Genomic DNA, 27,765 nt, shown 5'->3' on the forward strand with positions numbered 1-27,765 from the left:
ACAAAGAAAATTCAGGATGGAAGCGTTTAAGAAATAAAGCAGATCGTTCGGAAACCGATCGGTTTGCTCCAGTTTACCCTTAGCGTTTAAGAAATCGGTATCGTTAACAAGGGTAAAAGAGTATGACGCGATGGAGCGCTAACGATGCGACGAGATGCCGCGATATCGATAACCCCCGATGCACGTCATAAATTTCTTCCCAAAGTCGGGAAACTTGTAACGAAGCGAATAACCGCGGCGCGGCGGTATAACGATCACGTAAAACTGTCCTAACGGATGTCCGAAAGCACCAGACGGATGATGATTCTACGGATGGAACGTTAAAGAACGCGAACAAGAATCAACGAAGCGGTTCAACTTTTCTTTAACGTCTATAGTAAATAGGAGTAGCATCAGCAGACGGTATGGTCAGCGATTAGAGAATGCTCGACGTACCTTACGAGCCAACGTACACTCTCGACGCATCTGTCTAAAAATTCTCTATCGATGCGATGGTCTTAAAGTCTTGGCGATGCAAGTCACCGATATATACTTGGCATTATTGCCTACTCTTTCCATGTTCAGAAAATAGACGGATCCGTTCATTTTTGCAACGCAACGTCGCAACGTCGTAACATCGATAAACCTTGTTAAAAGCTTTTAAATACTCGGATGATAAAGACAAGTAAAATATGTTATATGTTCGTGGCGCCTGCAGTAAGGAACAGTGGGAAAAAGGTGCAGTGAGACGCCCTATTGCGTGAGCATGGAAAGGGCGTCGCGGTGAGGGTGCTGTTGCACGCGAAGCGCAAGCGCCAATGGGAACAGAGGTTTGGGGCCACGCGGCGGCACCAGTCGCTCCTCTCAAATCGCGAAACACGTCCCGGCGCCCTCGAGGACGAAAATCGCGAGTCCAGCTCTCTTTTTTTCTCTCTCTTTCTCTTTCCGCGCGCGCCTCTCTCTCTCTTTCTCTCTCTTTCTCACACACACATACTCACTCACTCAGTCACTCACTCACTCACTCACTCACTCACTCAGTCACTCAGTCACTCACTCACTCACTCTCTCTCTTTCTCTCTCTCTGTGCATGTGTGTACGCGCGTGTGCTTGATTTTTCCACCAATACCATCACTTCCACCTGCTACTTCGACTCTCTGTTTTTCCCATCGTCGCGAGTTATCCGAACAATCGCGTCGTGTACTAATACGGGTTAAATCCAGAGGTAATCGTCCATTCCGACATGTGACCCTGAAACTTGTCCTATGGTCTGTCGTCGCGATCCGACGACGACGACGACGACAACGACGTCACCGATGAAAACGACAGAGGACGACTCCGATGTGATGCGATTCGGGAAAATTTCGCGGCATCGCTGACGCAAAGCGATTCGAGGATCGAGCGACCTTGAGCACATTGCGATCGGATATAACGCGCACGAGCGGTTACGCGACGAGAAACGACGAATGATCAACGTGCTTCTCGGCGGAGAGGTCCCGACGGAGAATGGTTTCTTCGGCACGAGGCAAACCTTTTCTTCGACGGCGACGAGGCCAATCAATTCTGGACTAGCTCGGATATCGTACGAGCCGTTTTTCGACCAAACGTCCCTTACTCCTAGCTCCTCGTGTAACAATTTTTTTTTACGCGTGCAAGATTGAACGTTTAGCGTGGATCGAGACGAATCGTGTAACCTCGCGGTCGCGCAAACGCGTAGCGTTACACTCCAAATGGTTAACGTTCTTTCGTTAATTGCAAACAATTTGATTCTTATCGTGATCGGCCTATTTACCGAGAATCTCTCGAGATCGGTCAACCTTCCGACGGCGACGACCGAGACTCGGTTGCTCGTCGATGTTTATTCTCGTGTTGAGATCGGTTGTCCGTCGCGTGTTCGAAGCAAAACTTTGTTCGGAATCGGAATAACGGATAGTTTGTACGTTTCAAGTTTAAAACGTCTTGGATGGAAGATCCAAAATATCACGAGAAGAAGAAATCGCGGTGGATACTCGAGTTTTATTTCGTTTCGAGTCGTTTCGCCGAGACTAAAGTTTCCACGAAAAGTTTTCTACTCGTCCGAGAAATTTTCCCGCTTGCTCGTTACGCGGCGTTCCGCGAGGCCCCACCGAAAGGTTTATCGCGGAGTGGAAATCGATAAATGGATCGGAGCCTCGGTTTCGTTCCGAGTTCCTTTCGAAATGTAACATTGTTAGGGCGTAAGCGTTCGAATTGCTCCGCCTGCTCCGAATCAGATTTATTCTTCGTCGAAACTGGCCAGAATCGGTATGCGTTTCGATGCTCGATCGTCGAGGAGTAGAGGAACCACTGCGCGATACAAATACAGAAACACGACTAGACGAACAAGCACGAGCAATTTGTATTTCTATTTGAATCGCGTCGATGGAAAATCCTCTTTCGAGCTCATTTCCTTGTTATCGGCCGGCCGCGGCCACGGCCACGGCCGCGTCGCGCCGGTCAACCCTTGCCGCGCGATATCGTAACGTTCGGTGTTGTTCAAGGAGGGAGAAACGCGAAAGACGCGTCGCCAACGAGATGGACCAGAAACAGGAGGACATCGGAAAACGGTGAACGAAGAAAGAATCGCGAAACGGATACGAGAGATTATTTCGAACGGAAGTTGGGTGCGAGGATCGAGGTTGGAGAGGAGTCGTTCGACTCTCGTCGGAAAACCTCGTATGTATCTCGAGGGCAACCGGAAGAGCTTGCGGAGACATTTGTCCGCGTGCAAATACGGTGCGTTTAGATCGACTAATTCGTCTCCGATTGACGCGTTATCTCGAGTGGGATTATCGAGTTACCATGTGGAAAAGCACGATCGGACGCGCAATGTGCGCTACGTAGGTGTCGCGTGTGTTGACCGAGACGAGAACCGTTGATCGTCGGTGATCGTAGTGTTTGGGTTCTTTGTGCCGAATGAATAGCCAATTTTCCAATTGAAAAATATAGTCGTGAATACCGTATACCGTAATCGCGAGGCCATTACCACGGAACTAAAATACTTTCCTCCTTCCAAAACGATACATCCGTCCAGTGCAAACATCTCGAGAGACAACGAAGGCCGAATAACGCAATCCACAGGATTTCGAAGACAGGTAACGCTCGACGAGTACCCTATTTTTTCTGCAACGCAAAGTCGAGCCGAGCTGACAATAAGTCGAGTCTAGTCGAGTCGAGTCGAGTCGAGTCGAGTCGAGTCGAGTCGAGTCGGCTGGCTTTCTTTGCGGAGATCTTATTCTCGAGGGGCGCGTACGCGTAACGGCCGTGGACCTTTCTCCAACCTCTCAATCACCAAACCAATCGTTTAATCGTTAATCTTTTCCATAAGGGAAATAAAAATACTCGATATGAGACGACGATTTGTTTACGAATCTCGAAGCCGAAATCAAACCCGAAAAAATTGTTCGTGATCGGAAGGGTAGAGGGTGGCTGGCTGCCTTTTACGCTCCATCCCATCGAGTGCTCTCGACGATGGCGGTCCAGATTTTTCGCGACGATAGCGCATCGATTCCGAAACTTGGTGACGCGACATCGATGCGATGGGAAGAAACGTTTTCGTGGTTCCATTAAGCGAGATCGGGCTAATATCGTTGGGAATGGGAGCCAATCGGGTTAAGTGATTTTCGAGTGCCGTCGATCCAAGAATCGCCCCGAAAAATGTTTGCCGTCGCGGCCGATTCGATCCAAGATACGATTAACCACTCAGCTTTACACACGTATACGTTATTCGCATCCTGTATATCCTCGGGACTTGCTTGTAAACGTCTTGACGCAACGCAACTCGCCAACTTATAAATTTGCACTGCAAACTTTCGCACCACATCCGACACGGGCAAATTTTCCGCGCGAAGGGTCTACGCGAAACGGAGTTTCGAGTTTCGAGGCTCGCAAGGTTTTCCTGGCCCGTTCGATAGCCGATAAAGCATAATATACGGATACGCGGGCCAACGCCAGCCATATACCGCCAACAGGGAATAGAAATTTTGATCGCGTGAAATTTATGTGACTCGAGCTCCAGTATCCGAGACTATTAATAATATAGTGGCAGATTTGAAAATATTTCCTCGAGAAGCTTTCGTTAACCGTTTGGAGCGTGACGCAGCCCTACCGGTAGACACTCTATTCTCGCTTCTTTGCATACATTATACGTATATGTATGTCGCAAGAATAGATGACGGTTTCCACAGCGAAGTAAAAGTGGAAATGGAAATCCATCGAAAGCGATAGCATAAAACAGCCTGGTGATGAACCGGGCCGACGCGACGCTTGGCCATTGACACTGGATGACTTCCGGTGTGCGAGGAACAGCCGGTCGGTCAATCTCTCAATTGGCACTAGCGTAATCGAGCCTCGTAGATCCCTCGTTAATGGCAACGGTTCCCTTAACAGCCGATAATCGCCGGCTCTTGACTGGCTGTTACGCACACGCGAAACCATCGAGGCAACCATTTGATGCGTCTCGTTCTCGTTCTCGTTCTCGTTCTCGTTCTAGTTCTTGTTCTTGTTGGTAAAAGTACCGAATTCGCGAGCTTCGACGGTACGTTCTACGCAGCAACTTTTTCGTCAAAGAGCAAACGACGAAAATCGACGAAAAACGACGATAGCGTGGCCGTCGCATCAATGGATTCGGTTCGAAGCTTCAGAGAGAGACCCGTTCTCGAACCATGTGGACGTGAGCATCTCTATGCGACGGATCTTGGACACGTAAATCGAGAGATGATCGCGAACAGAGGAGAAAAACAAACTCCCTCGAAACACTAAGCTAGGCTTAGATACGAACAACGTCATCTTCGAAAGGTTCTGCGGCTGGTACAGCGATAGATTGGCTAACTTTGTACGGTGTCGTAATCACCGCCTCGGAATTCTCCAACTGTGCAGAATCATGGTATGTCTCTTTGCTTTATCGCGAGTTAACGATGAATCGTGTATCATTCGATGAATAAGAAATTGTCGACGTACAATGGATAAACCATTTCATAGCTAAACCAGCTATGCCAGTTATGTTTACCCGATCATTTTAAACGAACACGATACCAAGGTTCGTGTCGGTGACTACTCGAACCTTGGACGAGATTATTTTCACCTCTCTTGTTACTTGTACTTACTTTCCGTATACTGATCGTTCGGCGTAAACTTTCGACCACGCTAAACAAGTTTCTCGAAGCCGTCGCCAACTCTAAAGTTTATCCACTCGATCGGATCTTGATGCTTCGTTCCAGCTCTTTATTTTAAAGCAACGACTAGATCGAGTTCCACGATGAGAAGAAAAGAGAAGAGGAGAGGAAAAGAAAAGTGTCGAGCAATTCCTCGATCGTAACGTTAAACGAAACGGAAACCAACGAACGGCCTACACCTATGTATAGCGTAAGAATACTCGCCTATGCAAATCGGCTCGAATTCCTATCTCATTTTCCGTTCGTTTTGCTTTTCTTATCTGTACCTTATAAGCGTGCATCCAAAGGATATTGTTGCAAACAGCGCGGATAGAATGGGAATTAGGTTGGTACACGAATCAGACCTTCACCCCTTTTCACCTTCCGTCGAAAGTAACGACTTTGCGCCCCAGACACGTTCCTATTATCGTTTCCTGAGTACGATACGCGACACAATTCGGATCCATTCGGCGAAATCAATTTGAACATTCTTAAATCTCCATAAAAGTTGTATCGATATTTAGTTTTTAGTTTCTACGGTGGCGAGCATCATCGATTAGGTTGCTTTCTCCGATCTCGAACGAATAGTTGAGCATTCGCAGCAGAACGGAATATCGTATCTTATAGTTGATGGGTCAAACGTTGGCGGAGTTTGAAAATTTTTGTGAAACTCGTTGTAAGAAAGTACGATGAAAATCGTGTCGTTTAGTTAACGGGATTAATTACGGACACGCGATAAGGAAACTTACAAGTTAGAGCTCGTCAAGTCTCGCAATAAAGCAATGGTTACGGTTTCGTAAGGTGGCCGGCATCGGCATCGGCATCGGCACCGGTGTGGCGCGCGGCGTAAGGGTGCGTGACTCGCCTGACGAGCGTATACTCGCTTTGTTACTCGGCGAATAATTTTTCCAGAGGTGGTCGCGGTTACGCCTTCCACGACCTCGGCCAGCCGACCGAGGAAAAAAAAGGTCGTTTATAAAAAGCACAGTTTCCAAGGTGTGCAAATAATTACGTACACGGTTTACGGTAACAGCTCGTTCGCGCACACGCGTAATCTTACATCGGTGACAAAGTTGCGAGATTTAGAAATTTAGAGCTTTCGAGAGTTTAGCTCCATCTTTGGAGAGAACGAATGTCAACTCTGAAAGACGAAGCGTTTTTCAACTATTAGTGAAGGAGAATTTCGTAAACTCACACGTATACACCGTGGCCGTTTGTTTGTCATGGATTTGCCAAGCGATCGCAACAAGTCGCGAAACGAGTCACAGTGGAAATACGAATGCTTGATGTACGCGTACCGTTGCGTTACGTCGCGTCGCGTCGTTGAAATTTCAAAGTTCTCGATCGGGGAAACCTTTACATTTGACATGTTTGTCTTTAAACGCAATCGCGCAGTCAATCAAACGAACGAAAATAACTTGAAATTCCATCGCGTTGGTTATAAAGAAACGCGGCCATTGATTCGGTGATAAAACTTTTCAACGCGATCGCTTCTCGTTCTTACCGCGGGAGTCGGGACACGCGGGCTCGCGAGTAGTAACAACCGATATTGGTCAGCCACGAACGTTGCCATGCCACGCCGCCAATTTATATTCACGTCCCATCACTCGTAACAGTCGTAACGTCTCCGTCAAAGAATATCGCATTAGTCGGGAGAAAGCGAATATCGTAGTTTGGCTGGTATCCGTAGCTAACAGATCTCGTAACGGATCTCGTTCGTCTGTTACGTGACGATCAAGTTCAACAACGATATCGAGCGCGATGCGTGCATAGTCGAAATGGTGCGCTTGTGTTCGTTGCCAACGATGATAACTAATAATCGATGGACGACCATGAATAGCTGTCGTGGTGTGCGTTTCGGAACAGACCGTAAATAAAACCGTAAGCCGACAACTCGGGAAATGGTGCGCGATAGAAAAACAAAGTTCGCTATTATGCGTCTGGTTGTTAATCCGATTCTTAGCAGCCCCTCGGAGATATTTGTTGCTCGCTCTCGTATTACGAGCTTTATTCGTTTACAACCGATCGCATTTCATGTTCGAAAGTTTCGCGTTTTTAGGTATTCGCGGCGCTCTGACAATGAGAGCCTCGTGCAAGAATGGTTCGACATCCTATATGCGCCAAGGCAGGAATTCAATTGGTCGATGGGCCAAATAATTGATTTCTTTCGACGGAATCGAAATGCGATTAAACGATTTACTGTTTTTGTCGGTAGGATCGGGGTAACTGTGCCGGAGTTTGTACAGAGGAAACGTTGCGACTCAGCGGTGGAAATTTTCCGCATCGAACCAAGCCTCGATATTTCACAGGAATTCGAGATACACTCGTAAATGGAAATAGTTGGCCGGGTTGCGTACAACTGTTGTGCTCGGGCTTGATTGGCTTAAGCTCGCGCGAACAATTACGTTTTAATTAAAACGATCTCGAACGGTAGCGAGGATTGCAGTTTGCCACCGTTCGAGTTGCGAAGAATTGCTTGCGCGACATTCAAGATCCCGTAATCCTCGTGTTCGCGTCAAAGACAACGACAACAAACATACGTAATTGTACAAAATATTTCTTTATTTCTTTATCGAGTAACAGCATTCGCATGCGACCAAGACAGTCTCGATCCACGAGCGATCCTTCTTCGCCTGGCAACTGGTGTATCAGTGGTCTCGAATTCGGACAGATACCATAAGCAACAAGTGAAACATTCAGAAACTCGTTAACGACTCGACGATATTTACATAAACGAATATCGATTTACGTCAATGAAAATCGTGTTTGTGGACGGAACTAAAATTTCACTTCACCGACTCGATATATTTCTGCATTCCGATCAAGTCCTAGTTCCGATCGAACTTTGTATCCAAAAAAAGAAAACTTTAGAAACCATCTCCTATCGTTGCACACTTTTTAATAATATTAATACTTTATTTACGGGCAATATGGCCTTGATATCAAATACGATCCAATAACATTGAAAAGAAATGGAGTTTTCCAGATTATTTATCGAATCGTGGATTATTAGCGCGACATCGAAACGAAGCGAAAAGAGAAAGAGATAAAGGGGAATGCGATCGAAGGAGTGGCAAGTTTTCCTCGTAAATTTCAGCTTCAGCATTTTCATTTTCATTTTCATTTTCATTTTCACTCGCAACGTTGGAAGAAATCGCTGAAAATGCTGGCGAGTTCCCAAAATCGACTCGCACACACGTGCACACACGTACACACACGTTCAAACTCGCAAGGGTCAGGCAAAGCAACGCGACGAGTTTGAATTCATAGTTGGCGCAGTAATTGTTATAAATTCTTGGTGACATTGTTCGCAAAAGTGCGAGAATACGCGTCCTACGGTTTGGCATCGGCTGCACCCTTCGAACGACGGGGCGTTCGAGTTACGTATCATCGTTTCTCTTCTTAATTTAATCGAGTGTTCGGCTATAGGACTTTTCATATGAAAAAATGATACTTGTTAGTCGAACGAATGTATCTACGGTATAACTGTATGTATAAAAGTGGGCAGGCAGATAGGTACCGTTGAAAATAATCGATAGGGCCAGCGCAGCGTCGCGGACGGAACAGCTTGGGATAAATTTGCGCGCGAACTCGATCGATGCGATCGTTAATTTGCTTGGCTATTTACACGTCAACGGGAGTAAATAAAATCAAGTCGGAAATCCTGAGGGTAAACACAGACTTTGAACTTTGGCGCTTCGCGTCGCGGCCGTTCGTGTTTACCAAATTTTTACCAGCAATTTTTATCGTATTTCTGCGAGAACAAAAAGATACAGTGTTTAGAATCGACTCGATTGTAAATCGATCGATAACGGTGCTTTCGGCACACGATCTCGAAACATTTGCCAAGATTCGCTTGCATTCGAGAATCGACAAACTCTAGAAGAGAATAGCTGAGAAATACACGCGTATACTCTCAAGATAGACTACACCCTATCGAATCGTTTCTATTATCGAGACGACGTCGACGTCGAACAAAGAAGAAAAACCCCGACAAAGATTTTGCTTTTGACAGAGAGAGAGAAAGAGACATTTTTTCGCAGCAAAGCTGCTCGTGCTACTCTCGCATATGCCGCGAATACCAACGAGAAGAAACCTAGGTATCCCGATGAAACGAATCGATCGTTTCTCAAAAGTTGACAGAATGCACGTTCGTGTTTGTCGCCGATAAAGAGACTCGACGATTCGGTGAATTAGAATCTGATAGTTTGGCCGAACGCGTCGAACGTCAACGGGAAAAAGGAAAAGCGAAAAGGGAAAAGGAAGAACCGTGCGCAACATTGAACGCGGGTCCAAGTTAATGGAATAGCTCAAACAGCGACATATAAACAAGAATATCGCAACGAAAATGTCTGGAGCGTCGAAAATGTCCACCGTGAAATACACCGGTGCTCGGGAAGATTTGCGATACGGGAGTCTGTTCGCTGTTCGATTTACTCGTCCGGAATCTCTGTTTCTCGGTGAGCAACGTACTATACTGTATGTACAAGAGCGTTGCATTTTAAACGATTTGCGCGAATATCGTCGAAACGACTGCCGACAGCATAAAACGTACATTTCAAGATGTAAACGACTCGAGCGAGGCGTTCGCGATTACGCAAGAATACTTATCGAGACGATGTACGCGTATAAATGAATTTCAAATAAAATCGAAAACGATTCGCCGAAGCGAGTACGAGTAAAGTTTCTCGTAACTTGGAGCTAGTTTCTCCCGACCCTTGATCGCGATTTAATTAGTTGGTCGTGGCAACGATCGGAATTTCGATGCTGTCTCGACTCGGCGCGGCGGACGTGGATTAATTGAAATTGTTCGAGAACCCCCTTGAAACTTGAAACGAATAACGAAACGCGCGACTACTATTTAAGAATCGGATCGACCGATACGTCAGTTTTTTGAATGGCGCGCGACAGTTTTCAACCGAGACAACTCTCGAAATACACCATTGCTTGCACGCGTACTTACGTCAAGTTACGGTCGACTTGAAAGCGATTCGCCGAATAATCCGAAACCGCGTGGTATTTCGTCGATTTACCAACTAATCGAGTCCTAATCGAGTAAGCTTCAATGGTACGGTTTACGGTACCGCGAACTTTCGACAAGTGTTCTCGAAGGTATCCGAGCGAGCTCGAGTACTTGAGCGTCACTTTACGAGCACTCGCACCACGTACATCTACATGTACATTGCACACGCGTGCGCATTAGAAATTGCAATTTCGAGTCCATTCTAACGCGAGATTGGTAGATACGTTTCAGCCGACGGCGTAAGTCGTTCTAGTAACCGTTCGCGAAAAGCTGTCCGATGTCTGACAACCAGTAGGCAAACTTTAGTAACGCGTTCCATTAATCGCAAAGGAACAAGGATTCCGCCGGCGCCGGAATATATGAATCTATCGCGATGAAATATGTACGAGTCGAACGAAAACGGAACGGTTCTCCGAAGGAACGAAACTGTATCGAAAAATTGATTTCTCTCGGGTAGCGGGGAATATCGCGAACGAAGAATAAACAAGGTTCACTTGTTTTCGGCGCAAAAGAATCGTTCGATTCCCGTACGAAACACGAAACATGAAAATACAAAAGACGCGCGGCAGCCAGCAACGATGATGCAAAGTTTATCGGCCCTGACACGTGTTACGACGACAAACGCGTCGCCGTGCCCGCGTCCGCGTCCGCGCCGCGCCGCGGCGACGCCGACGCCGACGGCTACGATGACGTAGAAGGGGTGTGAACGAGACAAAATCCGAGGCTCGGTGTTTACCCGACTAACCCGTGCTACATCCCAGCATCGGTCGTTCGAGGATCGAAACAACCCCTTTGATCAAGTACCGGTAAACATTCGCCCAGGTCACGGATGAAAGCCCGTCCGTGTTTCCAAGCTTCGGTCTGGCCACGAAATCAGAGAGCCCTCCGTTCCACTGGTTTCTCCCGCCTCTTTATCCACGCTTCTCGCCGCTAAATATAGTCTCGCGATGTATTGTACGCCGCTAAAAAAATTGCTAAATCGTTTGCAGTTACGCGACGGCGACGGCGACGGCGTCGGCGTCGGCGTCGTTTGAGCAACCAGCACTGTCGAATGTCGAATGATCGATAATTAGGGGAACAGAAACATTTTTCGAGCATTTTAGCCAACGAGACGCGGATATTTTTTCTTGCTCGATTCCTAGAACAGAAATAGAAGACAGCTCGTGCTATCACGAACCTTTTCGTTTGTTTCAGATCGGGTCCAGAAGACGCCGCGCCGTTGCTGGTTAAAAAAAAAGAAAAGAAAAGAAAAGCGTGCCAAAGTGAAACAGCAAACTCGTTCATCGAGGAGGTTGTTGCGAATAAGAAAAGTTGGAGACTCGATGCTCGCGTAGAAAGCGTGCGCGTATAGAGTCGAATTTGTAATTCGCTAAAGAAAATGAGACGGCAGAGAGAGAGAGAAAGAGAGAGAGGAATCAGGAGAAGGAAAGGTGGCTTGGAGGAATCGGCACGGGCGGCTTAATAGTCTGATAGTCTGATAGACTGATAGGCTGATAGGAGCGTGAGCTGCGAATGAAAAAGCGCGCGAGAGCGTTGGCCGGGTCTCGCGAGGACAAAAAATGAACGAAAGCGCGGTCTACCTACTCGGATCGGAACAAGAGGTAATCGTGCCGAGTAAACAGCTGAACAGAAGCTTTTACAGCGGCAGCTATCCGTCGCAGAATAGCAGTTACGAGGATCTGTGGAACCTAGCCACGGACAGAGCCGGTTTAGCGATAGTTTTGTTCGTATTCTCGGTGGCCACCGTATTCGGTAATACGTTGGTGATCCTGGCGGTGGTCAGGGAAAGATACCTTCACACGGCAACCAATTATTTCATCACGTCGTTGGCGTTCGCAGACTGCCTAGTCGGGCTGGTGGTGATGCCGTTCAGCGCGATCTACGAGGTGCTGGAAAACCGGTGGCTGTTCACGCACGACTGGTGCGACGTTTGGCGATCGTTGGATGTGCTCTTCTCGACTGCGTCCATTTTGAACCTGTGCGTCATCAGCCTAGACCGTTACTGGGCGGTCACCGATCCGTTTACTTATCCGAGAAGAATGACCAGAAGACGGGCCGCTATTTTGATCGGCATCGTCTGGATCTGCTCGAGCGCGATCTCGTTTCCGGCTATCGCTTGGTGGAGGGCGGTAAGAACGGAAGAGGTGCCGGAGGACAAGTGTCCATTTACCGAGCACCTGGGCTACCTGATTTTCTCCTCCACTATCAGCTTCTACGTGCCGTTATTCGTGATGGTGTTCACCTATTACAAAATCTACCGAGCCGCCGTGATTCAAACGAGAAGCCTCAAGCTGGGCACCAAACAGGTTATCATGGCCTCCGGTGAATTGGAGCTCACTCTGAGGATACATCGAGGGGGCGGGACCAACACGGACGCTAGGCATCTCTTCCGGACCGCTTCGAGCACACCCGAGGATCTGCAAGATCTCGAGGAACCGCTGACGGCGATACAGAACAACTGTCTAACCAGAGTACCATCAACGAGGATCACGAAGCAGCATTTGGGAAAAAATTTTTCCCTCTCGCGCAAGCTAGCCAAATTCGCCAAGGAGAAGAAAGCCGCCAAAACTCTAGGGATCGTGATGGGCGTCTTCATCATTTGTTGGCTGCCGTTTTTCGTCGTGAACCTTTGGTCGGGTTTTTGCACGCAATGCATATGGCAGGAGGAAATCGTGTTTGCCGCCGTCACGTGGCTCGGTTGGATCAACAGTGGAATGAATCCAGTTATTTACGCTTGCTGGAGCAGAGATTTTAGAAGGTGAGTCGAGTCGAGTCGAGTTTTTCTCCCACTATACTCTCTTCTATCAATCGAGTTTCGAGATTAAACGAAATCCCCAACCCACCTTACGTTCAAACGGTGATAATCGACAATAATCGATTCTCGTGTTCTTCCGATTTCTTAGCAAACGGTAACGTTATTTTCCACGGAAAACAGTTTCTCTGAAGACACGCGAGAATAAGCGCCAGCTGCATCGACGACGCGATACCGACGCCGACGCCGACGCCGACGGTACGCGTCGAAACGAAACGAACCAAGTCCGTGGCCTCGAGGGCTCGAGGGTCCTATTAAATCGCTGTCGGGTATCACAAAGTAATCTCCGCGATCGAGGATCCGTCTAGACGGAGATCAATTTCCCGAGAAGAACCGTGCTGCGGAAAATTTCCGAGCAACGTCTGCGTCGTTTCGGAAATTATTCCAAACGAATCGTTCGATCGAGCCAACTGCGACTTGCCAAAGACTTGCCATGGTCCGGACGATCGAACAAGTATTTTCGATTAGTCCAACGTACTGTGTACGACGTACGATATCGCGCCAACGGTGACGGCGACGGTTACGGTGGTTCAAACAATCGAAAAGTCTTTGTTTTATTGCGACGCATTCACCCTGAAGCGACAAATCACCGACGAGCATCCGACGTTGGCGTTTCGCGAATGGATGCACCGTGAATAATTGGCGACGAAGGTACAGGAGAAAGCGGAAGGCATGCAAATAACACGAATTTAATTATACGCGACGCTGCACATATTCGCGAAACCTACCGAGACAACAAGTTGGAACACGAAAATTCTTTCTTGAAATAAATTTTCCACAACCGGAAAATTGTCAACGTTATTCCAACGATCCCCGTTGTCTCTTTAATCGAGTCCTGCTTAAGGATGTACGTCGCTAACCTTTTCCAACGCTCCGACAACATTTTTCCAAGCCTCCCTAACTCGTCGCGCACGCGACCGAATCGTCGAATCGATACGGCCCGAGTCGTTTCATCGATCTCGGGCCTTCCGGTTACGAGAGGAAACGAGATCCCCTCCAACAGATTTTTCATAAAGTCGTTTCGCTCGAAAGCGAGTAACCAACCGGCTACGGCTGTCCCAACCTCGTCGGGGCTGTGCTCGAGTAATACGATCTAGTGATAAATGACGACAACGTTTGGTGATAAATAACGTGGAAACCTGTGTAGAGACAAAAAAGGGAACGTAAGCGAAACAGTGGTAAACGTGCTACGGAAAAATGATAGACTATGGAAAGATGTATAATTTTCTCTTTCGCGAGGAAACTATTATTCCACGGCATTACGTCAAACAATAAGAATGTTACATACGTTTTATTTTAGCGAAATACGCGATGCCCCGGCCAGTTCCCGCCTACTATCTATCGTATATTTCTTTCTTCCTTCGCGAAGAATGTTTCCACGTGGACACTTGAAAGGACGGTGAATAAAAGTTGACAGGAAGCAACCGTGCGTTGCTCGTGTAAGAAGAAAAATTCCTTGTATAATTGTCGAAATTGACCAAAGCTGCCGCGACCGCGACGCGCGACGCGCGACGGACCGTGTCGTCTTATTTTCCAAGAGTAATTTCATTAATCCGTGCGGTAAAGCATGTTTAATTGCAAGCATCGTTGGGGAACGTGGGTACGCGGTCTGACTCGCTCAACTAATACAGGCCTCGATTAAACCGCGCTTTATCCGCTTTCGTATCCAGCCACAACTGGATTTCTTCGTGTCGACGTTAGGATTAAATCACGCGATACTATATCATCGAATCTAAGGAGAGGTCGTATCGTCGGGGCAATCGTAGAGTCGTACAATAAACTTGTTAAAATTTTCATAACGCCTTTAACGGTATAGAAACAAAGCGAAGAAATAATCCCTAGGTAAAAATCCGAGATTCTAGGATTTGTAGGAGACGTTACATTGTTCGAATATTTCGACCTTCCTTTAAAAAATTTCTCAACACCGCAGGAAACGATCGCGTCCAACGGTTCCATGGAAACGTCTGGAACAGCAAAATAGTACGGCGAATCGATCGTTCGATTAATGTTCGAATCCGCAGTCTAACGATCCTATCGAGAATTTCATTTCATTCTCGCGATACGTGAAAACATGTTTTCGTGAATACGAGTAAACGATAACGCGCGGTATGTAACTTTTTGCATCACCGATAACACACCGTGTTCCACAAAAGAAGAATTTCAATTGGTGGGCAGAAATGGCGAGGAGACGGCGAATAACGAGAGATCGCAACGAGGCCATAAATTTTGAGGGAGAAGGGGAGAGGAAGAGATAGTCGCGGAATCGAGGATCGTATTTAAACGGGGCTCCGGCAAAGACGGAGATGAAAACGGAGACTACGGAGACTACGGAGACCCTTGTCCCGGACAACCAGATACCAAGATAATCCACGAGGGGAGAATTTGTGCACGTGTCTGGCCGTGCTTGTGTGTACGGTAGATAGAGAGGGGAATCCAGACTCGAAATTCGCGGATGGATAGAATCGGTGGCTCTTTAGGAAATTACTTTTATTCGTTCTCGCGAAATGAGCTCCGAGAGAGTTCGAGAAACTCGGCTCGACTCTTTCGGTGGCTTTTTATTCGTTTGCTCCAAAGACACACGGAAACGAAAGAAAAATTGGCCATTTTTCAAATTGTACCGCTACCACTACCACTATTTGTGATTTTCGTCACGATCGTATATACGAAGCGATCGACGAGAAACACCCGGGCGGTCGCGTCGGCGCCGGCGCCGCGATCCAACTCAAAATGGAATGTCGTTGGAGATTGGAGATTGGCGAAGGGGTCCAATTCGTCCGGTTCGACTAGACCTGTAAAAACGAATCGAAGATGACGCTCGGGATTTATTCGAGCGGTAAATGAGCTGACCGAGTCGACGTTCTGTCGCGGATCATTTCGCGACTTGTATCCGCGACCGTGAGCTTTCAACAAATTCCCGTTCCTTTTAAAACGGGCTGGCTTTTCATCCAGCCTCGTCGCTACTTTCGAGCACGATCGATTCACGTTATTAATAACCATTCGCCACTGGTCACACCGAGGTAACTCAGTTTTCGACCTCGAAGATGATCCTCCTGTCCCTGCACATCACGGAGAAAGCCCAAGAGGCTATCGATTTTGCATTTACCCATGGCAAACAGCCGTGAAACGTGCTAGTCGCGCGTGCGATTGCCAACCTTCTCTCGATGCCCTTTTAACGATTACTCCCGTTGTTCCGCGATACCATAACATGCTCGTTCGTTACCCTACGCAACACAATTCTACAACGATTCCGATCACTGTTGGTTATCGATTGTTTTTTCAAAATCGAGCAACGTTTTCCCGTCCGACAATCACCCCTGCTAGGGTTGCGTCTTTCTCCGTCGCTTTCTACGACAATCTTATCGTTAGTCCTTTTTTCCGCATTCGTCACGTGTTGCAGTTTCCGACGTCACGCGATCACGTTTCGAACACGATGACGCAACATCGCGCCGACGCTAACGCCGACGCTAGTGGCCGTAGCTGCCAAGTTACGCTTCCAACGTCGACGCCGACGAATCGAACGCTGCCGCTGCCGCTGCCGCTGCCGCTGCGTCGCCGTCGATCAACGCGGTTCGATAGAATCGCGCGCGCGGTCACTCGCGTCACTCTTAGCGGATAATTAATTACTCGACTATCTCTTGGATTAATATCTACATATCGATCGAAAGTGACATCCGAGGATTGTCTCATGCAACGTACATATAATAAAAACGAGAGATGAGAAACCGTAAACTTGCTACGCTTTAGAACGTCGACGTCATCGCACCGACGCCACGTCATGGCAAAGCGTTTCTAAAATCGAAAGATGACGCGACCCATGATATCGTCCAGATGAAAGCAGCAAGTTGCAGATCGAACATTTCCACCTGTGAAATCTTCGATCTCTCCGTTTCTATCGAAAATATGGAAAAATTGCTCGAGACAAGTTATACGATTGGTGGCGAGTGGTGGCGAGTGGTGGAGCAGAGTAAATGCATCGTTGCTTGTTTCATCGTTAACAGTCCGAAAATCACACGATCGATCGCTTCGTTTCGTTCGTTTTAACGGATGCAATGTTACGAGTGCGCATATCCGGGCGCGTGTCGCGCGACATAAGCGAGTCATGATAAACTTTTTAACGCGCATCTCGATCGAGTCCAATTGTCGGCGATTTGCGTCGGCGATTTGCGTCGGCGTGGCGCGGCGCGGACGTCGGGGCGAAATTCATTGTGACGATGTTGTTGCACGGCCATCGATTTCCGGTTTGGTATGTCGCACACGGTGAACCGATTGCCAGCAGAAATGCATTCGGGGCACGTTTCGCTATCATTAGAACGTAAACTCCGATATAGCTAATTTACGAACGTTAGCCCAATCAGAGTAGAATCTTCCGTTTGTTCGATTTGAATCCCAGTGTCGTGCCCCTGCCCTGCCCTCCTCTGTCCTGTTCTGCTCTTCCCCAACCCCAACTCGAACCTTTCGCCATCTAACGACACAGCAGCCGGATATCACGTTCGGTTCCTGTTTTGTTAACGAGTCCCGTTGTACTCGGTTGCCTAGGGTCTCTTGACATTTTCAATAACCTACGTACATGTGTAGAATAGAACCGATGATATTGTTGGTCGTTTCATAAAAATTATAATCTCGATAATGCGATTAAATTATGCTTGAAACAAACGTTGCGATTCGAATAAATCGCGTTAAAGAGTTTTCATTCACGTCTATCGTTCGAATAAAATGTTGCTCGCGTTGGTTGATACCGTTGATAGTTCGGTGAACCGTACATAGTTTGGTCTCGAGATAGTTCGTATACGAATAAAGTAAAAATTATGGTATCTGCTCGACGACGATGCCATGCCGGTGTTTTTCTCGATAACGAGAAAGTATAAATATTTCGAGTACTTGACGTTTTCGCGTTGGACGATTTTTCGACAAACTCGATCGAAACTTGGGTTGCCGTAAAGGCCTGCGTAAAAATTACAACTCGCACACTTGATTCGAGTTATCTCTATTTTGTATCTCGAGCGCGAAATAACAGTGAAATCGATGGATGCTGTTCGCGCGTATGGAATCTACGTAAATTTCCTCTAAAGTTCGCGTTCCAGTTAGTCAAACTCCGTCCGCAGAGGAGGACCGCTTGTTACGAGTTTTAAATATATTTCTTTTCTTATCGTTTCCTTTGAAATTTATAACCTCGAATAACGATTAAAAAGCCCGCTTGAATAATACAAGCTATCCGCAAAGATATCATCGATACGGTACCTTCCAAGTGCTTCACGACCGATCGAAAGAGGAACCGGAACGAATAATATACGATGCATCGAATGCTTTTGAAATATTTCTCCGTTAAATGGAAGAGACTCGCAAACGTACCAACCGTAAGTTCTTAACGACTCGTAATAGGGGCTATCGGGATTTGAAAGGATCTTTTAAACAGTGCAATCTCGGGGAGAGAGAGAGGACAGTTTAATAATTAGGAAAGTTCTCGAGGAATTTCATTAAAGCGCTCGGTTTTACATATCGACGGAGAAAGAAGAAAGGCGCTCTTAAAAATGTTGACTTTTGGATAGGAACGGTTCGGTTATGGCTATAAGAGGGGCGGGGGCTTTGAGAAGCTGCTCTCGAACGGGCTTGAAAATCCGATAGACTCTGAAATTCCAGATCACCGGATAGATATACAGGTAGATGTATGGATTAGTAGTATGTACGTGCCTCTTACCTTTCTCGATCGGCTTTTTCTTTTCGATGTAGCTAACAATAAGTACTACATGGTACATACGCGATATTTGCAAACGCTCGGAGAGAATTACAATAATATCGTTTCTCGGAATACGAGTATCCTGAATAGAATAGTATGGATTATACGATACGCACCTATCGTATCATTTTCCGTGTGTTTCGATCGGCTCTCTTACGAAGGACCATTTATCAAATTTTTCTTAGAATTAGCGAAGGGAGAAGGTATCTCGTAACTGTCACGCGAAAAATCGACGTCAGTCAACGAATTCGAGGATCACGGTAAATTGAAACGTCTTAATTTCGCGTCGATTTCCACGTAGAAAGGTATGGACCGGAAACGTGATCCGTTAAATCGTTCCTCGAACGACAGTCTTTACGATTTATCCGTCTAGCATGTGGCTTCAACTATACATTCGAAGCCAGTCGAGAAAATTACGTTTCTTTTACGATACGTAATAAATCAGCCGTGTACACTGTACATGTACATGGATGACCGAGTGCGGATGCGGATGGGTGGGTCCTTTGGAGCGCGAATTCGAACAAGGATAAAAGAATGATTTGCCGAGTCGAGAATAAGAACGAGGAGGAAGAAAATGAAACATTTCGAGGATTTGCAAACGAGGACGTACATAGGTGTATACATATATGTTTGTTGGGTTTGTTGGATGCGTGAAAGTTGGTTCGAAAGAAAGACGAAAAACCCTTTCGAATTACTTTAGTATTTATGGTATAATGAAGATACAGTAAATCCGAGAGTAACGAGTACAAGATTTGCTAAACAATGCGACGTCGCCGTACGAATTGCCAGAATCGCGTCCACGTCCTTGACACGAATCGACCACTTTTGAACGGTTTCAACAAAAAGGTTACACCACACCTATCTCGCGCGCGTTCGTTCGGCCGCAATCCAATATCCGTCTATAATTCGTAAAGCGAAAGTCGATAATCTATTGTAAAACGATATCCAGCGATTCCAGACGGACGTTGCTCTCACGCGAACGATGCCAATTTATACGTGATGCCATACGAAATACGAAATACGAAATACGATCTCGAGCGAGCGTCTCTCGTAATTTATCTCGATTACGTTTCAGTCGAGTACCAACTGTACCGACAAACACTAACGAGTATTATAACGACAATTAATTGTTCTCTGGAAGAATTACTCGAGTAATTTCCACGGATAGAGCGCAATCTCGATAAAGAGAAACGTTAAACCGCTGGAGAAACCGATTAGCATCAGCAAGAAAGCTGGAACAAATTGCGGCAGATGAAGCTCTGATTTATATTCTTGATCGTTCGCCATCGCAAACTTTCTGAGGCGCGTGTCGTTGGCGAGTGCCTGCCGGATCATGAAATCAAAGATACCGTGATCGATAAAGTCGTGAATCTTGTCGTCGATGAACCGTAAGTAAGGGAAACCCGTCCAAGTAGCGAAACCCAGCGGAAAGCTGCATATCACCTCGGTCGTGATCGTGTAAGCGTACGCTGTTTCGATAGCGTCGCTACGCGACGAGTTGAGCACGGCGACCAAAGCGAACGTGGTGTTTCGTCCTTCCAACAAATCTCCAAACTGATCGAGGTACTGGTCCTGTTCGAACACGACCATCTTATCGCGCACTTGCCTCACGATCTCGTCCGTGTGCTCGAATTCGTCGAAAAGCCTCGCGAACGCCGCCGTGCCCCCAATTTCGAACGAAGACGAGATCAGATCCTTCATCGTTTCGATCTTAAGGATCGACTCGTCGATCAGCTGACCAGCCAGCGAGTCCACGTAGATCTGGCTGAGAAATAAACCAAAAATGCTCCACGAAACGAAATGAATCTTTCTGGAAAGTTTGGTGGGTTGTCGAGCGAGAGACGCGCCGATTATCAAACCGAAAATGTCCAACCAGGAGACGTCGCGAATCAAGAAAAACTTGATCAGGCCACCGAAAAGTAGAGATCCGCCTATAGCGGCCCAAACGTACGGCTGAAACGGCAAAACCAGTCCTTCCAACGACACCTTTGGCACTTTTGGCACCAGCCACACCACTTTTAGCATATCGTACGTCGTCGAATACCCTATGTCCCTGTGAGACTGTTGGAGAATGCGACCAATCACCAGATCGGCCATTGTTTCATCGTAAAGCAACATTTGCACTTGTTCCGAGTAGCTGGTATTCTCGCTCCACTCGACTCTCTCCCATTCGATCTGCATCCCTCTGGTCACCTCTTCCGCTAAGCTACCCTCGAAACCGGTCAAATTCGCGGTACCGTTCACCGACATCACGTACGGAGGCTGATCGAAGTAGGCCACCTTGAGTAGGCAATTGTTCAAGGCCGGCGGACCGAGCTTTTTTAAACGATTCAAAGTCGCGTCGCGATCGTCCGCGTCGCGACGACGGTCGTTACATTTGTCCAAAACGATAGGCGGAGACGGACTGCAAGGCTTGTACGGTTCAAAGGTGACGCTGCCAGCTACCAGGACAGAGTTACCGACTCTAGCCACCGCGACAACTATCGCGAGTCTTCGCGTCGACCACATCGATTCTATCAGAAGTCGAGCGTCTTCGAGGAAACTCTTTTCCTCTTGGAACTCGCTAGTCAGTATCGCGACAAACAGACAGCCTCGATCGCACGGATACACTATGTTCAAACTATCCTCGAGACTGTTGCTGCTCGACATTAAGATGATTGTGCTCGATGCGGTTTCCGCTGGTATATCAAACTTCATGTCGGTGGTGTGCGTGAAAAACGCGAAGCGAGCTTTCAGGCTCGTCACCAGTGGCCGAGCGATCATTTCGTTAACGTCCGTCTCGTTGTCCAATTCCAACAAGACGGACCGACCCGGTTCGTCTATGTATTTCTTCACCAAACTCTCGATGCACGGTATCGACTTGGACAAACGATCGCGTTCTTCTTGATAACTCGCGAGGTTCTCGACGATCAATCCACGATCGCCCAACGTTCTTTCCCGTTTGTACGTCTCGACCAAATCCTCGGACACGACAACGCAGAACGCGAAACGTGTCAACTCGAATGCGATTTCGATTAACAAACAATAGGATAATCGTAAAAACGACATGTCCGCGAACCTTCCACGGGAACAGTCCTCGACAACAGTAACCGTTTCGATAAAGCCGAAAGCGTCTACATACCTCAACAACCATAACCGCGCTCCGTGCCTATTCCTCGATTGGACGAACAAGATAGTCGAGGACTCGATGTCCTCTGCTAGATACGTATCGCTAAAATTACCGTGTACTTGTTACACGCTCTCGATACATCATCGAACGACAACCAATTTCCATTGGCCTCTACCGTGAAATTTCCTTCTATTAGGACACGAAAACTGATCGCTGATCGGTTAACTGACAATTCCTCATATATTTATGCTATTATGCATTTAGTTGTCACTAAACAAATCGGACATGGACATTTCTGGCCTCTATGGCGGAAAGTATCGCATGCGACGTCGACGCACGGTCCCTATGCAAATACTTGCGATGTCCAACGAGCGCGCAATATTCGAGGCATCGTTTCAGTCATGCGATACCGTTACGTTCAAACCGTACAATCTACACCCTACATCGTACATAGCGACGCGACCAACTTTTTACCACAATTTCACAATTTTCCCAACAAACGTTGCATTATCGGCTAATGAATTTGCTCGGGTGAACGATTCGAAACTGCGAATCGACCCAATATCGGTGTCACCGGTCGAATACGCTAAACTCGGATTATCGAACCGAAAAGTTGATTTTCTGTCTCTTTTTCAGAGCTTTCGCGAGGATTCTTTGCGGCTGCTGCCCTAGACGAATGAGACGACGATATCAGCCAGCATTTAGATGTAAACCAAGCCAAGTAAGTATGAAATGTATAGATTTTACTTTACGCGTACAATCACCGAGAAGCTCCGATTCGATTCCACGAGGTCGAACAAGTTTCCCTTCGAAAACAACTCTGTCGTGTCGCGTTGTGTCGCCGATACCGTAAATCGAAACGGTCGATAGCCAGCAGTAGCCAGTATTTATGTTATTCGACTCGATGATACATCGGAACACTTGTATCGAGAAATCGAAAAGAAAATATGCGCCGGTATTCGAGAAGAAAATCGTGTATATGTACATACATATCCATGTACGTACAGTACGCATGTATTGTAGCCCCTTTTGTCGTATTCTCGTATACTCGGAGAACCGACCGACGACCGACGACCGATCGGATTCATCGGAGACTGAACGAAGATCGTAACTTAAAGTTTGTGCAAACAAAGTAAAAGAACCGAATGCGATTCTCGTTTTCCAAAAACGACCGAGAGAAAACCCTTTCTCATCGCGCGCCTATTTTTATCGAATTATGGTAAAAATATTAAACTTGTTCGCCCAGTCGTAGTCGTTCAGTCCATTAAGTCTAATGAAAATAAACGGCTTTGAGGATAACGATCGGTGAATCAGCGTGTAATGGAGATACCGTGGATCGATGTCGATGAATTTTCAATCAACGGTTAATTCCAGAGGTTTTCGACCATGTTATCTTTGCTATACGATACGCGATCTAACAAAACATTTCTTTTATTTAAAAAACTAGAAAGGAACAGTTCCGTTCCGTTCCGTTCCGTTCCGTTCCGTTCCATTCCATTCCATTCCGTTACGTGTACTATTCTTTTCAAAAGTCTTTTTCAGATTTCGATGTAACGTTTAAAAAAGCAACAGGCGTGGACGAATACACCCGTAAAGCAAATCGTAAGATTGATTACAATATCAGCGAGTCCGGATTCGAGGGTAACATTTCGAGCCAAGTATAAAGGGGTCAAGGGAACACGCTAGAGCTCGCGTCGAGTCGCCATCTAATAAAGTGAGCTTGAAATCCAGCCAAGAAAAGGACATTTATTATTTCGATTGGTAAAGTTTTCAAGTTGTCCGTTTCACGGAAAATATTTTATCCCGATGTTTGCGGATAAAGCTACTCTGATTTAACATTCGAGTAACTCGTAGCATATCTCGGTTACGGTGTAGATTTCGTGACGTTTAATTTCTTCTTTATCGCGAGGTATAGAAATCATAGTTGGTAAACTCCATCAGCCAACTATTTTCCGTTGGACTTTGATGCGGACGCGACATACACAACTTACTTTTGACATGGGAATTTCGCAACGAGAATGGAGACAAAGTTGTGTTCGGTTCGGAACGTATCGGTCTGATTCGGTTCGCAAAAGTTGACCGATTCCCACAGCGCGAGCGCGGCCGTGGGCCGGTCACGCTCGCTTTGGCTACGAACAGAAAACTTTCCTTCTTTAATAGTAGGAAAAAGTTGCAAGCAGCGGTACAGACTAGTAATATTTACTCGTCGAATTCGTGATTTGCATGTAATTTCGTTTCGGATATTATACATACATGTAGATATCCATACGACAAGTACTCTAGAGAAAATCTATCGATTCGAATTGGAAGCAGCCTGGCTAACGCAAAGAGTAACCACGTCGTCCAGTATACAACTATTTTTTCAGAGATTTGCATCCGGAAGATACTACTCTGCGTACTCGCTCCACCACGTGCGAACCAGCCAAGAGAGTTCGTGCGAGCAAACATACATTTAACGATGGGATAAATGGTCAGGACGCGGATGTCCTCTGTCGTTGGACACCACCTCGAAACCTTTCTCGATTCCTTCGCGTTCCTTTTCTATCCATCGCCATCGCCATCGCCATCGAAGCATCGTCTACATCGAGACAATTCTATCTAGTACCTAGTACCTAGTACCTAGTACCTAGTACCTAGTCGTCCGAAGACGCTTAGCACAGATTATCGCCAAAGGACTCTGTCAACATCCTCGTATTGCGTTGCCTCGGTACGTTCAATAGCGAATGGATTTCTCGATCAATGACACTCGCACATGTAAATACACACGGGCACACCGCGCACCAGCACTTACCGCACCACCAGCACCGTACATTCTACAGTACCGTATGTTAGTAGCAAGTCACGTTGAAATGTTGCGATCCGTTTTACGTTTCTTAATTTCGAGCTGCGAGCCGTCAACGATCGAACACGATCCTTGAAACACGGTTCCCATCTTGAACGCTCAACAGTCGGTTTGCTTCACACCATACCTTTGTATCCTCTACTTTTTAGTAGATACTACCTTTCTACGATACTCGAAATGCTAATTAAATGGAAATGAGATTTAAATCCAACTAGTTGAAATGCATCAGGCTACCGACCACCGACCACTCGTCGAAACACGATTCTTATCAAAAATAGTACTACTTCTCGCTTCCTGCCTAACAAACTGTAGTAATAATTTCAAATGAAATTATATCACCGTTTATATCGACGAATAACAGCACCATAGACGAGACGAGACGAGACGAGACGAGGCTTGGCCTGGCCTGGCCTTCTCTTTTCCATTGGAACTCGAATGACCCCGTTCGTTTCTCGTTTTGCAGCCGAGAACGTGTCCGATGCAATCTGGCAGATACGAGCTTTCGCTTTGTCTTTTTGTTTTTCCTGAAAACATTTCGGAAAACGGGTTGAAAGGTACCGTTGTCTTCTCGAGCCCCCGAGTGAAACTCGAACTTTCATCTTTTCGAGCCGACCGTTTGGTTATTCCGATGGAAGAGATAGTTTTAACGACACCCGATTCTCTCGAATTTCTCTTTCCATTTCTTTTCTTTTCGAGAGGATATTTTTATTCCCCTCCCTAGTTATCGTCGGTTTCACATCGACATGTAATTCGCAGCACCCTGACTTTCCTATTAATTTACTTTGCATTCAGAAACTTGGTTTTTTTACAAATTTCAAGAACCGGATCTACTTCTATCTCTATCCCTCTTTTTTTTCTTTCTTAAACGCGCATCAACAATTATTTCTAAAACGTTTTACAGTTTCGATAAAACTATTCGATTTTCTTTGAGAGAATCACGAGTAGGCGGGTAGACCGCCTACGGGTGGAACGACGCGTGACGACAAAACAATTTTCGATGGCTCGTGCTCGTAAACCAAATATGTAACTCGATATTCAACGAAGCGGTGAGCCGTGGAAAAATTGTCACCGCAAATACTACGTATATCGAGGCGACGAGCAACCTCGCGAATAAAATCGTTTCACCCGTGACATTTTTCTATTATTTCGCTATTTTACCAATCTTTATCACCGTTCCCCTGCTTTCAAGGTCCACTCTTCAAACTAGCCAAACTATCATACGAATAAATAGAAGAGATCTCGACTCTATGTCTTTGGCTCGATCATGCCTCGTATTACGAGTCTGACAATGAGTCGCGTACAGTGAATTCCTCGCAATTTCCTTCCGTTTCGGTACCATGGAAAATCCAACCAATAGCCTTCGCTGTGCTGTTTCATCGGTTTCAACTCGACTCGACTCGAGACTCGGCTCAACTCGAGGGACGGCTACCCCGACGAGGCAAAAGTTTCCTCGTTTATTCTGTCGAGCACCAAATTCCCCAAAGACACGACCGGACAAATCGGATTTCCTGTTTCTTTCCGGCTTCTCTGCTAGTTTTACAACTCGACGCTCATCCTCTGCTAAACCAACCGACCAACCGACCAACGAAACTAAAAATATTCGAGTCAACTTTCAACGAATCCGAGTATCCCGACCGACTGGGTTTTCTTCTGTTGGTATCATCGATGATAACGGCACCATTATATCCCTTTGTTTCGTTTGCCTTTTCTATGTGTACACGAATACCAGTTTCGTCGCGGTTACGGCATATCGCGTTGATTAAACGCGTGCTGTTTCGCGAGGTTTACTCTGCTATCTAATTTACGTATACTATGGAAAACGACGACCTATTAAAATCTCGATATCCTCGGCGCATTCGTAAACTTGTCTCGACCTCGACGACTGCGGAGCTCTTCGAATTAGTTAATTAACGCACGGATCAATGGCGAGCTCGCGCGCGAACACGACGCAGACGTCGCGTCGCGTCGCGTCGCGTCGCGTCGCGTCGCGTCGCGTCGGCGTCGTTTAATTTCGATGAAATTTTCCGAAAGATAAACAGAGTGGCGTGGTAAAGGAATTTAATTATCGAGGCCCTGTTGCAAAGCTCTCGATAATTTCGTGCTGTTATTAACAAATACATTAGTAAGCAAATCTATTCGCATCCGAAGAGATGCAATAATTTAGCTAGCTGGCGAGATCAAAGATGCGTCACGAGCAACGGAACAAACGTAATCCTTATCGCAATGGGGAAAATTCTGTTCCAAGGATTGGAGTTTCGTCAGTTGTAAACTTGTACGTAAGGTTGTAAGGTTTCACGAGCGAGATACACGATCGATTCGTCGACCTTGAACCGACCGAGACGGAAATTAAATTCGACCGTTTTCTAAATTAATCGTCTCCCACTTGATCTATACGCATATCTCCATCGAGTATAGAATACCATGCCAACGGCCACGACGAATGTATGTATAATAAATTGTTCTGATTCCAGTACGTTTCCGGAACGAATGTCGGCGGACAGGCCAGCAGCGTCAGTTACAGTAGCGTGAGTCAAAGCAGCGACGGTGGTACCGCGAGTGGGTTGGCAAGCGGCGGGATCTGACGTCACACTGGGGCCCGGAACGGGCCTCGTCGAGAAAGAGCGATTCGTTTTCGGGACACGTGATTATAGGTGAAGAGTCTCGCGACGGTTCTGTATGCCCAAAGAAACGATGATCGAACGATCAACTGGTAGCCGGTAACCGATTACACGTTACCTACCTAGCCGTACCACCTGGCTGAGCCGCGCAACATACAAATCAACGGTTCGTCGCGTTGTGGAGGAATAACGCCAACGGTGCGGTGCTTCTTGCCGCACTCAATAATACATGTAGTAGTATCCCATCGAGTTTACGCGACGAAAAGTGGACCACACGAAGGAGAGTGATTACCGCTTCGCTCCTTCTTCTATGCATATGTATGCATACATACGTGTATACCTACAGAGCGTATTCTAAATGGATACGTAGGATACGCTTTAGCGGACGATCGACGACACAAATGTAACGAACAAACTTTACACAAATCTATTTCTTTCTATTTCACTTTGCCGCGAATTATAACCACTTTTCAAATCTGA

General features: G+C 46.6%; 2 protein-coding genes across 4 annotated transcripts; one reads left to right on the top strand and one right to left on the bottom strand.

The window, feature by feature from the left end:
* The first annotated feature begins 823 nt into the window (after positions 1 to 823).
* LOC128896400 (dopamine receptor 2) lies at positions 824 to 27,334 on the top strand. 3 transcript variants are annotated; one of them, XR_008461981.1, is made up of 6 exons: positions 824 to 1,201; positions 2,496 to 3,089; positions 11,365 to 12,928; positions 22,462 to 22,546; positions 24,192 to 24,532; positions 27,139 to 27,278. XR_008461981.1 is itself a non-coding variant. In XM_054159782.1 (5 exons), the coding sequence occupies exons 3-5, from the start codon at positions 11,730 to 11,732 to the stop codon at positions 27,247 to 27,249; spliced, it is 1,395 nt and encodes a 464-aa protein (XP_054015757.1). In that variant the 5' UTR covers positions 824 to 1,201; positions 2,496 to 3,089; positions 11,365 to 11,729; the 3' UTR covers positions 27,250 to 27,334. The 3 variants fall into 3 exon arrangements, 2 of the variants coding, with proteins under 2 accessions (XP_054015757.1, XP_054015758.1); XM_054159782.1 differs by lacking the exon at positions 24,192 to 24,532 and having other exon boundaries at positions 27,139 to 27,334; XM_054159783.1 differs by lacking the exons at positions 824 to 1,201; positions 2,496 to 3,089; positions 24,192 to 24,532 and adding an exon at positions 9,216 to 9,607 and having other exon boundaries at positions 27,139 to 27,334.
* On the bottom strand, positions 18,701 to 21,855 carry LOC128896394 (uncharacterized). The gene has a single exon (XM_054159770.1). The coding sequence runs from the start codon at positions 21,762 to 21,764 to the stop codon at positions 19,860 to 19,862; it is 1,905 nt and encodes a 634-aa protein (XP_054015745.1). The 5' UTR covers positions 21,765 to 21,855; the 3' UTR covers positions 18,701 to 19,859.
* Positions 27,335 to 27,765: the final 431 nt, after the last annotated feature.

Source organism: Hylaeus anthracinus, unplaced genomic scaffold (genome assembly GCF_026225885.1).
Source record: "Hylaeus anthracinus isolate JK02 unplaced genomic scaffold, UHH_iyHylAnth1.0_haploid 0, whole genome shotgun sequence".
Classification (NCBI taxonomy): domain Eukaryota; kingdom Metazoa; phylum Arthropoda; class Insecta; order Hymenoptera; family Colletidae; genus Hylaeus; species Hylaeus anthracinus.

Bases quoted from the DNA above. Each gene is read 5' to 3' on its own strand.
- LOC128896400 (XM_054159782.1), top strand. From the start codon at position 11,730: ATGAACGAAAGCGCGGTCTACCTACTCGGATCGGAACAAGAGGTAATC. The intron at 12,929-22,461 runs GTGAGTCGAGTC...TCTCTTTTTCAG, and splicing joins TGGAGCAGAGATTTTAGAAG to AGCTTTCGCGAGGATTCTTT. The intron at 22,547-27,138 runs GTAAGTATGAAA...TTCTGATTCCAG, and splicing joins TTAGATGTAAACCAAGCCAA to TACGTTTCCGGAACGAATGT.
- LOC128896394 (XM_054159770.1), bottom strand. From the start codon at position 21,764: ATGTCGTTTTTACGATTATCCTATTGTTTGTTAATCGAAATCGCATTC.